General features: G+C 43.1%; 1 protein-coding gene across 1 annotated transcript; it reads left to right on the top strand.

The window, feature by feature from the left end:
• The first annotated feature begins 9,969 nt into the window (after nt 1–9,969).
• LOC138514602 (olfactory receptor 5AP2-like) lies at nt 9,970–10,893 on the top strand. The gene has a single exon (XM_069630054.1). The coding sequence runs from the start codon at nt 9,970–9,972 to the stop codon at nt 10,891–10,893; it is 924 nt and encodes a 307-aa protein (XP_069486155.1).
• The last annotated feature ends 3,363 nt before the right edge of the window (nt 10,894–14,256 follow it).

The raw sequence follows: 14,256 nt of genomic DNA, 5'->3' as shown, positions 1-14,256 counted from the left end.
TTTAAATGTATCCATGCTGCAAAACAACTCCAGCACTCAAGAAAAGAACTATAGCTGCATTCAGTGGGTATTTGCCAGAGATGAAAACCGAATTTAAGGAAATAGTAAAATGTGCTTTTTCTGACTGAATAGAGAAAATCGCCTATTTAAAAGTAAATTGTTGTGTGAAGGCCTGATTACTTAGCAATGTAAAAGGATTTGTTGCTGGTAAAAGAACACCTATAAACTGTTTTGATTCCACAGGTTTAAGTCAAGATGTCAAATGAGAAAATAGAAGCTAAAACTCATAGGCTAAGTTGGCAAACTATAAAAAAAACTTGCCCTGCCAGTTGCTAGCCTTGAGAAAGGGTGACACCTCATAAACGTCTGGCACAGGAAAACACTAATTGCCAGCTTGAAAGACTTTGAATGCACCAGGACAAAGAAACTTCACAAGCTCATCAGACATTCGTCTTTGCTCCAGGCTGGGACAATAGCAGTCCTGGGACTCTTCCCCGTCAAGTGTGAAGGGCAATAACACCTTCAATCAAGAGAGAGGTCCTCATCCTGCTTCAAAGAAACTGACAATTGACAGCAGTTGGGGGAAAAAACTGATCAAGTGATAATGGACTTCCTTTTGGCTTTAAAGGCTATTTTGTAACTGAACTTTAAAGGCGTTTAACTTTGCAGCAAGAATTAGGAAAAATATGGAAGGTTTGTAGTTTTGGTATTTGGTAGAAGTCATTACTGCATAAGGCACAGAAGTTATAAAACATGACAGATTACAGGGAAAGTATTGATGTTGCGAATATAACATTTTGTACAGACATCCCTGTGTCCCATCTGTGTACAAAATTGGGGAATTTTAGGCCAAATCTTTAATGTTCAAAATTAACAAAATGCATCAGCAAGGTGAAACCAGGTCCCATAGAAGATTTGGGGTTTGGATTGAAATATGATGCACAAAATATGTAATCTGTGTATCTGATTTTCTCAGAGGTTGCAACTGCATAAACATGTGTTTGTGGCAAAATTAGATTTTGGTTCCAGTAGCTAGGGGAGGTTTTTGTAAAAATCACCCCATAAACATGACATCCCTTTTCTGTGATCCAATCAGCTGTGGGCAAGGCGGAAAATAGGCTCTTGCCCAATCCTAGTATCAGGGGCGTGGGTAGTAAGCCTGCCCCTGCCATATACTGTAGTGATGTCATCTGGCATGATACATAAGGGCCCCTGACAGCACACAGGGTACACACTGATTCCCGACTTTCTTCCTGAATTCCTGCATGCGTCCGGTTCCTGAGTTCTTCATCCTGTTTGATCCTGATTCCAGATTTTCATTACAAAGCCAAGGCCTCTGCATTGCTGATCCCATTTTCAGCTAGGCCTCAAATTCTAATAAGATCCCAAAAATCCAATGGAAGCATCCTGATCCAGCCTGGCTTGCAGCTACTAGATGCATGCTGCTACAAACTTGCTACCCCGCTGATCTGTAGTATCTAGTAACCAGAAGTGCCTGTCCAGTGCAGTCCGGTGACCAGAACGGCCCAGCGTATCCTGTCCTGCCAGACTTGCCCAGCTGTCCTGTGTTAGACCAGATCTGTGTGGTGACCAGAACCCTTGACGGTCCAAAATCCTAAAGTAAAGTGGACTGTAAGTATTAATAGGAATCATAGAAAACCATAGCATACCTTGCCTTGTCCTATCCCAATCTCTAAACCATCCTATACTTACCTTAATAACTTGTAACATTGTCAGAATCCTTATTGCAATCCTGTCCTTGATTTATCTTGCTAAACACCCTTTCTTTAGACATTTTATATTGTGTAAATCCTAAGCCATCAATCCTATTTCGAGTGACCGGACTAGTTCCGCCAGGGCGGGCACTGGGGATCTGAGGTTGAAGTCGTGAATGAACTCTAGAGCTTACTGTGTCCCTCTTTGGTATTCTAGCTGGAATGCTCTAGCATAGAGTAAAACTTAGAGTAAACCTATTCTTGTCCAACGTGAGTTTCTTTTCTGTTTTCACTACCCAATTTTTCTAAAACACCTCTTATTCTACATTGCATATCTCCCTCAGTTTAATAGCTAGAGACCTCATTTCAATTCCAATTTACAGGCTTTAGGCTGACTGGACATACTTGGGAACTGATTTCCCACCCCTTTCTGAAGACGTGGACCCTCAGATTGCATGCCATTGTGCTTCTTACTATGATTACATAGGATCTCTCACGTATACTCGTTTTCTCTGTCCTGATGAAGGCCGACCTAATGACAGCTACCCAAGGATAGCTCTGAGGCTGAAACACAGTTGTGTTGACCCATTTCTCTATGTGTTCATTACTTTTGCCACTACTACACACTTATACATCGTGTACTGTAATTACTTCATCATTTGTCATGTTACTCCCAAAAAGGGTACATATAGAGTGTGATTGCTGAATTTCCAAACCAATAATTTAGTCTTGGGTCTTTTCTATTTGTGTACTATACCTATATGTTCTATGTATTTTTGAGTATCCCATGTTTACCTCATGTGTATGTAACACTAGCTACTTATGTTTTGAATATGGATTAAAAGTAGCAGTCATATTTACTATTTTCGTGTTTCGCAAGGCATTAACTAGGTGCCCTTTGTTTATTAATACACTCGTGGAACAAGTCACAAGATACAACTCTTTTCGCCGGGGCTGTGGCGGGATTTCTCATAAGCGCCAGGCCCTCATCCCAAACGTTGTCCAGGAGAGGCACCACCAGAATGGTCTTTCTCTTGGCTTCATGGCTTTGATTAAGGAAACCTTCCTTCTTGGTCTCTTCTCAGTCTCCGTAGGATAGCTCAGGGGCAACGTGCTTGCCTATGAAGCAAGACGACACAGAGTCACATGGGTTTTATCCCTGGGTCTGTGCTTAGAAACCTCTGGGTATTGAGTGCGTTATAAATAGCCAATCATATTCTGACATCAGCTGGAAGAATTCAGATGCGCATGCAACCATGGCGTGGAACAAATCCACTTTGTCCGGTGGAGAAGCCCTCGGTGACGGGGAAATGCCACCATCGTCGTCCTTGTCCATTGTCGCTGTGTCCGTCCCTGTATCCCTAGGGGGAGGTCATGTGCAGTGGCTGATGAGCCGGTACAGGGTGCCGCTTTCTCTTCTTCGCCGGTGGGGGGCCCGGTGCCACAGGGGCCGGCGCCGGGGGTGCTGATGGCATCCACTGCTGCATCTCTGACACCAGTGTGTGGCGAGTCGAAAGAATGTCCAGTGATACATCCCTGTGAGGTGTCGGGGGGGAGGTATGCTGGCTGGGCCCATCACCTATGTCTTCATCATCATCAGCATTCCTGCTGTCGTTGTCCCCCTCAGGGTTTCCACAGTCATCCTCCTCCTCTGCATTTCCGCTGTCATCGCCATCATCGTTCCCCACGTCCTCTGGACACCATGTCTCCTTCGGCCGAAGAAGAAATATCCGTGCCCTGCAGCTAGGTAGAGGCCTCAGCTTCCCCCATGTTTTTAACATCCTGAGGGGTCAGTCTCAGGCTTGGAGATGGTATCCTCTTCTCTACCGGTTTGGCGGAAGCCTCCTGCCTTAGGGGGAGGGCCACTCTAGGAACCATTGAGGTCCCCTGGACCGGGTCATCCCTTTTGCCTTCGAGAGTGCGGCCGCCAGCAGCTCGATCGTTGAGGATGACTACGCCTGGACCTTCTGGAATCTTCTAAGAAAACTCTCAACGATCTGCCCTTGAGGCATGTTGAAACATGCCAACAAATGGATCCCTGCTTGCCTGACAAATAAACGAAAGAGCAGACGGGCTCTATTTGACAAAAATAGGAACATGTTTAACAGAAAATGCACAGAAACATAGAATAGCTCTCAGAGCAAAACAGAAGGACTCCCAACACTTAAACGTGCAGTAAAAATCTGAAGATGGCTGACAGAGGAGGGGTTTAGGGAGAGGGTAGTCATTGGCTGGGGGCAGTATGACCCAAAGCTCAGTGATTTGTATATAAGAGAAAGACAGTTTGTAAGTGAAAGTGAAACTGTTTTTTTCTTTTACCGAGTATTCCCGACCTGACGACGGGGAATATTCATGAACATTTGAATCCATGCCAGACCCATGCTGGAGAACAACAGTTACAGGTAAGTAACTTGTTCCTTCTCTCTTTTTTATGACAATGAACTAACCACTGGGTGCTTCATTGTAACTCCTTTCTCTCTGTGCCTACCATCTAATGGACTTGGAAAGCAAATGGATTGTACCATCTCTCCATCATATTGCCTTTTACTGCACTACTCTCTCGTGATACTGCACAGTTATACCTCCACTTAATAATTGTATGCATATGTGAATTTTTCTTAGGATTTTTATTGTTACAACGATATGGTGGGAGAAAAATATGTGGAGCTGACTATTTGCAAAAAATGATATCCTGCGGTGAAGAAGACAAAAGGGAAACATGAAAAAAAGGGATGCCTATCAAGAAGGTATAGTTGATGACACTTTAGTCAGGTACATGGAAGTCTAAAAGGCTGCACAATACTCATTACTTTCACTACCACATATTCTTTAAGACCCTCATTTTTCTTTTCCTGAGTTTAAGGCTGAGGCATATTGATGAACTCATTAGAACATTTATTTACATATTTAGCTTGTTGATTAAAGTCCTAGACATTGCAAAATGCCTGTATTGTTTCATACAATGGACCCCAATTAACCCCAGGGGGTTAGATTTATACCTCTTTTGTATATTGAGCACATGCATTTGTGGTATTTCTGTATTTTAGCCAAACCTTTCATGTCTAGGGTTAAACAGAAACCTTGTAAATTACTTGATGCTGTTACACCAGTTACAGCGCACAGAGAACACATGTGCAAATAAATGGTGCCACATCACTAAGCAGTGTGCCCTAAAAAGGAAATGTGAATATGAGGTTTTAATGAAAACAGGTTCTGTGTTGATTGCCATTTGTCATTACTACTGGAAATGGTCATATGAATTGTACATCTCCTATATTTGTGTATGTTGGTTAATGTTCTCTTTTAATAATATGTGCTCTAGTGATGATTGGAATTACAGGTTGAACAGCTACCCAAACGAGGAAAGAAAGGTATGGCATACGGTGACCTGATAGATAGATACATTTCTATCACAAATCACAGGGCAGTGAGAAGAGAAACACAGATGATGGGATATTGAGTAATGCGAGAAACAAGAAGGTGTCTCACCTGCTAGTCCCTGGGAATCTCTATCTCAGGTGGCCAGGGCACGGCCATCACCTTTGGATCCAGACCCTGCGGTTGGACCAGTGTGGGAGGCTCACCTAGGTTAGGGGGCCTTCAGGAGTGGGAGTGAGACACCGGATGGCGAGTTGCGGTATTCCCCTCCCTGTAACACCTTTACCCCATCCTACCCAATAAGATATTTAGAAACTCTACCCCCTTCTTTCCCTTCACATACACTTTCACAAAATCCGCTCTGGGATAACACAGACTCACACCCGAGCATTGTACCTGGCATGTCCCACTATTATGGTCAGGCAAGGTCAGGCAATTATTCGTAATCACTCACACCTGACTTCCATTAAACTTCCCCACACAGATAATAGGCAGAGCATGAGAGCACACTGTGTTCAAGTCAAGTTTCCAAGCGGCTACATTGTATAAAGAGCACAAGAACAAACAGTGAAAAGCGTGTGATGAAAGACGGAAGGAAAGCTTAATTGCTGATGAATGTTTGAACATTAAAGGAAAAGATACAATACCAGTGAATGAGTGGTCCAACACCACAAGGGTGCTCAATCGAAGGTCTCTGTAAGGTACCCAGCCAAGAAGTGGCAAAAACTAAAGTAGGAGATTGGCAAGAACATTGCGTGAAGTGAATCGGAGTGGTCCTGCGACAGTTTAAGCAAAACCCATCGCACATTTGAAAGTCTTTGATTTTTAATATCAAGAGGAAAACGTGTAAAGTGAGATTAAATGGTCTGAGCCCGAACTAGAGAGACCAGATGAGAACATTGTGATAAAAAGGGGTCCCAGCCCGAAGGAGGGAGATCGATTGTCCGAGTCCAAACGGGGAAGACCAAATGTGAATATCATGCTATAGGGCCATGATGAACACTGAAAGCGAGAACTTGTGAATGTGAAAAGTCTGATAAGAAAGGAACTTGGGTGCTTGTTTGTTACAACAGGCCCTCTGCAGCAAGAGACTCGTATTGGGAAAGAGGCTTTGGCAGAAAGCCCTAATACTTATGCTTTGAACTGTATCCTTGTGCCAGACAAGCCAGAGTATGTGCGAAGCTCTAACATGCCGCCTTGCCCCATGCTGAAAACATGCGGAAGGGAGGCCAACTGCTCAACTATCCTAACATATTATTTCTTGAACACTTTTCTTTTTGCATACATTATTGTCCCACACCATTTTGTATTTATAAGTAAGGCTTGTCAATAGGTTTATAAGTATAGGCCCTTTCATTTTGACAGAGACTCGTCTAGGACTGCGTTATTATTATTTGATGGTCGTAGCTTGCTCCCATGCTTAAATTTAGGATTAGATAGGCGTTCAACCAACCCGTTGAAGTTCAATAAACACCAATGAACTGTGATCACTTGTGTCTGTCTTCACTGTTTGATACCATGCCTTCCTTACAGTAACCAGCAAAAAGGCAGGAACTGGGAGATATGTTTATATAGACTGGAGACATAGTATTGTTGAACTATCAAAATAGAGTTTGTTTTAATTGACAAACATCTGACGAGAGGCATGGAGTATGTACACTATGGAGAAATCTGTAGTGTGAATTAGTGGGGGCATTTGATAGAATTATTCCAATGTTTAAACAGAAATCAAAGCAGACAGAAGGCCAAAATTACTGTGTAAATATTTCACATTTTATGGGTTAAAAGACTGAAGTGCAGTGTTGTAAAAATGTAAATTCACTGTGGTAAAAAGGCGCGATCATACCAGCTTCGGGAGTAGCGCTCTGAACAGGGAGGGGGCTTTCTTGATAGCTACACAGTAATTTGACCTAGGCTGGAGAATTCCCTAAATAACAGTGTCTCACGTTTAAAGAAACACAGATAATAAAGATGGGTCACAGGTAAGTATAACAAGGTTTAGCATTAGGCTAATGCACTGCTAACAGGCCTCAAAATATGCTTTTCAGAAACGTGTGCTTGTTTCATTCATTTGCTTCGCAGCGGCTGGTAGCACATTGCAAATCCCAGGAATGCATGGTAGGAAGTAAACAACGTTTGTTACTTTTGAGGTTGTAAACTAGCGATCACGGTTCCCGCCAAAAGGCTATGAATGCACAACCATTTTATAATTCAGCATATTGACTTTACAAAGCCTGATCTACTGACGGATTCGGACAGCCCATGGTGGTTTCAAATTGCCCCAGACTACATTTCTGCCTGGGAAGAAGGTTGAAGTGTTCTTAACGGGCTACATTTACACAGTAACTTGTTCTTGGTTCAAGGCTCTAATAGTGTCATGGTAGAATGCTTTCTCATGAGAACAAAGATGAGGTGATCGGGACAGATGAGTAAAGTTCTGCTGGTCATCTCAAATGTTTCAATGAATTGGCATTATGATGTGGGAATTGGGGGTTGGATTGTGATGTCACAGTGGAGAACCAGGGATGGTGTGGTAAGGTCTGCGGGACCCAATCATAGAAAGTAATGTATGCCCCTCTATAGGGGTTCATTATGCAACCACCAATCAGATACTTATGGGGAGACTTTGTTTTGTTGCAAAGTAATTAACGGTAAGTAGCTTAGACGATTATAAAGCTTTTGATTGGGGGGCATTTCCTTGACAGCGCCTTTTCATGCAGTTCTGTTCCGCGCTCTGTTTGAATATTGCTGTCCCAGCTGCGCCTGGGGCCATGAAAAAAACTGCGTTACCTCTTGCCTGGTTTACACTCCTTTTTGAATACTTTTTAAATTTTTACTGGTGAGTTCCAAGGCGACCCCGTGAAGACCAGAACAAAATGAATGTGTAAAATAACACCATGAAGAGACAGTGAGGACAGTTTGTAAATCAACACAACATTTGTAAAGCTAACTTGGCATTTGCATAGGCAAATACCTTAGCTGTGCCAACTGGTGGAACCTGAAGCTTGCCAACATGATCAAAGGAGTATGAATGCTGGGGAAGAGTGTAGGAGTCAGGCACAACCCTAGATCTACTGGCCATTGCTATCTAAAGGCCATTCAATTGCCCCATTGCCAAGATTACCAGCATCTGGTCAAGTATGTTCTACATTTCTAAACATTCAAATGATCAGGTGTTTGCCATATTGATGTATTGCCATCATCTACATATTTACTGACTCCAATTCCAAGTATTGCCACTTCTTCTGATAACTTGTCCAGTTGGCAAGAGCTGCATCATCTTCCCCCGTACGTGTGTCAATGTCACTTTTTACCACCCAATCTCCAAGTAATTGCCCGATAGTACGATCCTGGTAGTTTGCTAGCAATACTTGGCTAAGTGTTCGCCTCCTTGCTACCCCCTTCACTCACTACCCTTAATCCACCCAGTGTCTGGCTCTTGTTAACTGCTGGGAGAAGGGAGTAGAGGGCAGTGAAACTGCATTTGTCCATTGCCCACCATCAAGAAAAACCAGCCAGAATAAGAGAAGAACACAACAGTGTTCCTCGCCATGCATGTTTCCCCTACTCCAAGTGAAGGATTAAGTGGCCATGTGTGTGGGAAAGTTGCAGCAACAGTGCCTCATGCATTTGCGGTGCTTTTATGGTTCTGCCACCCTGTGCTTTGCCATCGCCCACCACAGTGGGTAGTGCAGCAGGGGAAACACATGAAAGGATTCGGTAGAGAGGCTTAATTACCCTGTTCTTTCCATGGCACACAAAGGTGCCCACTAGATGGTGAGGCAGGATGAGCTGAGTATATGGGGCGTATTACATGGGCGGCTAACAGGGGTACGAGTCACATGGCACAAGAAACCACTTTGCTGCTCTCTTGTCAGACTCCAGTTATAATATGTTGCTCTTTCTCTCACAGGCCTGGTCCGGCTATGATGAGGGTCATAGGAGAACTCACTCCACTGCACGGCAAATGATTGCTGTAATTGTTACTTTGCAGAGTATTGCAGTTTTAAGACTGTTTGAGGTGTGTTCTATGTTTCTACTTTTGTCAGTCACTTGTGGCAAGGTTTGCACTATATCAACTACGGTGAATTAAGTCAAATAACTTGAATAATCATGGAACTACAACTAATTTGCAGTTAGTATTTGTGCTCCAGTGACACGTCATTTTAGGCAGTTAACAGGTACAATAGCACTGTTTGGACTGACCAGTGCTTGCCACAGGCCAAATCGTTCTATAGGAATGGCCTTGCCTCCCTCTGAGCAGTGCAGAAGCCAAAGCCAGTTAGGGATTAGTGGATTGTGACGTGATGAGCAAGCATTGAATTTAAGATACTTGATGAGTAGGGAAATTATTTATGCAAAGTAGAAATTGCACGTTTGCATTGGTTTTCACAATACCCTCTGTAACCCAGCAGTTTAATGAAATCCACTAACTGATTGGTGCTACCTGAACAGATGTATTTACTGTAAGGCTCAACCTAAGTCCTTTGTCACAAACACCATCATGTTGGGCAACATGCGGCTTTAGAAAAGTAGTGCGCTGTTTTTAAATACACTACATTGTTGCGTTGTTTTATCAGAGCACTGGTTTTAGACACCTAGTCCAACATTTTAGATCTATGTGCTAGAACTTTCACTGTGATTTGAACTGTGCAACTAATTTAATGCATGCCGAAATGAATGCTGGCTTCTGCTTAGACATTTACCAGCCACTGGAAGTCTGTTGTGATCTGTTGTACCCACTATGCATTTAGCAAGGTTTGGACATTTCTCCATTGAAATAGACATTTCTGTGGTGGACTTCATGAAAAGCGATATAATATGTCAATAACATGTTTTTTTCCTTCCACCAAAGGTTAGGCCACAGACCTTACCCATGATATTGCAGAACCAAACCACAGAATTTATCCTTCTGGGGCTCACACATAATCCATGGCTTATAGGTCCCCTCTTCCTGATCTTCATGACCATGTATGCTACAACCCTGCTGTTCAATGGCGGCCTGATTGTCCTGATCCACAGTGACCATCGGCACCGGACACCCATGTACCTTTTCATCAGTCATCTTTCCCTGGTGGACATCTGCTACTCCTCCACTGTCACACCCAAGATGTTGGCCGGGTTCATTTTGGAGATAAATACTATTTCATTTAATGGTTGCATGGCTCAGCTCTTTTGCTATGCCACGTTTGGCGGCACTGAGTCATTCCTCCTAGCAGCAATGGGGTACGACCGATATGTTGCGATATGTCACCCACTACAATACCTGTCTATCATGACTAAGAAAGCTTGTATACTGCTAGTACTGGCCTGCTACACTGGGGCATTATTGAATGCAGGAGTACAGCTGGGCTTAATGCTGCGTCTTTCCTTCTGCGCCTCTAATGAAATCCAACATTTCTTTTGTGACTACCCACCGCTGACCCATCTTTCCTGCACTGACACACACGTCAATAGAGTAGTACTCTTAACTTTGCTTTTCATCATTGGAATGTTCTCCATACTTGTCATCTTGACCTCATATGTCTCTATCTTCAGAACCATACTGGGGATGCATTCCATGACTGGGAGGAGGAGGGCTTTCTCCACCTGCTCCTCTCACTTCACTGCCATGACTCTCTTCTATGGGAGTGTGTTTATCAGTTATGTGCGTCCATCTGGCAGCTACTTCCCACATCAGGATATGATAATGGCTCTCTTCTACACAGTAGTGATATCCACGATAAATCCACTGATATACAGTTTGAGGAACGCAGATATTAAACAAGCCTTAAGGATGATGTTGGGCAAGAACCTCTAAATAATAACTCGGGTCATCATAATTAGTGTTGCCATGTTTACTACTACATTCTATGGAATGATTGTTGTCAATGCTTTTTCCTCATGCATTCTTGACTACAGCAACAGCACCTATCTTGGATGTACCTGCTTAATCAGCAGACTCTGGAAAATTGAGAAACCTGCATCCCTTTCCCAAATGGAATGAAACTGATCACTCTGGACTTGTTGGGACTACACTTGCTGCTGTTGTGACAATAGAATCATGTCAAAACACTCCGTATTGTTCATTCCATATTCAGAAACCAAGGCCCTCCATCATTCATCGTCAAAGTCCAATACAATCCTCGTCTTCGAACTGTTTATCCTCAACATCCCTTTTACAAATCCTACTTGGGTGGAGAGATCTCTGTTCTTCAGGACCCCAAACAATGGAACTTGCTCTCGCCATTGATCCAGACAATCTATAATGCCCGGTCTTCTGCAAGGCCTTGTAAAGGTGTCTTCCCAGCAACAGCAAAAACTTCATCCAGTAGAGCAACGTTCTCTTCTTTGGGCTTCATACAAGTAGCACCATGGCAGAGAATGTTGTGATATGGAAATGGAAATAATAATAATGATAATAATTAAAATGCGACTTTGTTGACTAGAGGGTGATTTAATTATCTGGCATACCCATACTTGTAGTCAACAGTTGAAGCCCCTTATGTTAGAATAAACGTCTCCAAATACCCAGTTGCAGTACTCAGAAACATGGCTGGATTGTAGATAAGATATAGGGCCTCATTACATGGAATGCGGTAAGGGTTTACCAGTACCGGTAAGGGCACGGGTACCGGTAAACCCTTACCGCCTTACTACGAGGTCCCTTTGCGGGACCCGACCTCAACGGCTGGTTTTACCAGCCGTTCAAGGAACCAGCCCGCAAAGGGACCTTGGTGCAAATTACGGTACCGCAATTTGCGGTACCGTAATTAGCTTCTTCCCCATTCCCATTGAGCCTTATGGGGGCAAAAATGGGAATGGGGAAGTGCCTTGGTGAATGGGGAATTACCACCCCCGCTCACCTTGGAGTAGGGCGGTAATTCCGCCATCCACCAAGGCGGACACATTAAAATACCGGCGGCAACCATGGCGCTAACAGCTTTAGATTTACTTTGAAAATATGACTTAAAAAATGCAACAAGATACTGGAGGATGTTTGTAACCAAACTAACATTTTACAGTGTATGGAAGCCACACAGAATGACCTGTTTTGAGCTTATGTAGGTCAAGTGAAGGAACAACTGCCTTTACAAACAAGCACTTCCTTGAATTTAGAAAATCCTCTGGCGATCACCAATAGAAGTCCACCATCCGCCCACATTAAAGAAGTAGCCAACTTGGGAGATGCAAATTTGCCATTCTCGCTCCAAACAGAGGAGGACTTAAACAAGTGTATTTTCATTACCCTTAAGGAGCGCTGCAGACAAAAACAGATCAACATATTAAAATCTGAATAAGGGACGAAGAAAGCTTTCACTTGCAATGACCCCAAAGTCTTAACTGTGGAAGGCAAGGAACTAGCAGTCTGCACACAAAAAAACTACGAAGAGAGCTATCAGGCGGCAAAAAAGGGCAAACAGGGCCAGAGGTATGCTAACTAGCTGGCTGATCAAGCAGAATACTGAGGATGCAACATGCAGAGTCATGGATTTTAGATACCTCCTTAGATAAGAGTCAGGGTTGTTTGGGCGATTGGTGTTCCACACCAGAGGTAGAAACCTTATCGCTCTAAGTTTTGCCCTAAAACATTTCAAAAGAATGATATAGATGAGGAATTAAAATCATTGCCACTAAAGTGGGAAGGAAGGTGTCAAGAGAACATGGAGCCATCAGTGATGATAAATACATTTAGGACTGGGCTTGGCTGCCAGATTTTCACCCGAATCTGCCAATTAAAAGACCATGATTACTTAAAATCAGTATTTGGAACACCTGTGAGCAAAGGCATTATACTTGCATTAATGGAGGGTACCATCAAACAGCGCCAATATATTCATGATCTAGCAAAGTTGGTTGGCCTATTCATTTCCAATCTTAATCTTCCAAAAACTGTCCAAAAAAGGGTAGACTGTGCAGCCCTCAGAAGGGTTACTAATTGGCTTGTACAACCACTTAACCGCCACTGAAATTAAAATATCAGAATATGAAAGAATACATTTAATAACAATATATGTTATGTTCTGTAGATTTACAAGCCGTAGCGCTGCCATTTGCATGGTCTCCAGCCGCTCACGTGGCACTGTAAGAAAAATGGGTAGGGTTGGTGTGTGAGGGAGAGAGGGGTAGGATATGAGTTGTACTCATCAGCAATCATCAAGAAGGAAGTGTCATGAAGGTGAGCCTTTCTGACATTAGAGAGTTAAGGATCAATGCACACAATGGTTATGACACAAAAGTGCAACACCACAACAAGCAGTATTAACACATTTGGTCACAGAATCTAGTGGCTACCAGAAGGACTAATGGTGCAAGAGATAGCATGTTCCAACAAAAGGAAGGCACCCACTTGTGAAATTATGTGAAACATCGTGACAGATTTGAGTGCTGCCTAGTAACAAGTTTGAAATTCAAACTATCACTAAATGGTATCAATGAAACAGGATATTCGGCATCAATAAAATCACGGGCCCATGGTGGTGACAAATAATCATGAAGATTCCTCCAATAGGAACTCTCTAATACCTTTCTTGATGAAATAATCCTTTGCAGGTAAAAAGTTGAAAAGGCTTTTCTAAAAAAAAAAAGGTTCAAAGACATGGAATTCGCAGAGGGGAATCAGAACTGGTCATTAGCCCACTTTTCCTGGGGCTCCAATTTCATGTGTCAGCAAATTATTTAGAGGTTATATTTTTGGATGCACTATAACACTCCTTTCATCATCGCTGAGATAATATTATTCTCTATGTTTTTAAAATGAGGTCTGCAAGATTATTAGACAGTGGTGATGTGTAATCCAGTGGAAAACACAGCATTTTGTATATCTCAAGATGTATTTGCCCTTCTCCAGTTGCAGTGGTGGAGGATTTCGGTGTAAAAATATCAGTCTCTCTGTCGATAAAGGACCAGGCCTCCACTGTTTGTCAATCTGGTCACTTACAACTGCAGACTCTTCGCAAGGTTCTTCCTTTTATCCCCTCTTGCTTTCATGCCCCAGTGGTCTCCTCTCTGGTTCTCAGGAGTATTGACTACTGCAACTCCCTCTATCCGGCACCGCCAGCCAATCTGCTTCGCAGTCTTGAGCTGTTACAAAACATGGCAGCCAGGGTGATTCCTTATCCTCCTTTTGGCCTTTGTATGGCCCCACTTCTACACCAATTACACTGGCTCCCGGTAGAGAAAC

This window comes from Ambystoma mexicanum, chromosome 12 (genome assembly GCF_040938575.1).
Source record: "Ambystoma mexicanum isolate Mex_15411 chromosome 12, UKY_AmexF1_1, whole genome shotgun sequence".
In the NCBI taxonomy this organism is placed as follows: Eukaryota; Metazoa; Chordata; class Amphibia; order Caudata; family Ambystomatidae; genus Ambystoma; species Ambystoma mexicanum.
This window is presented reverse-complemented; position numbering and strand designations above follow the sequence as displayed.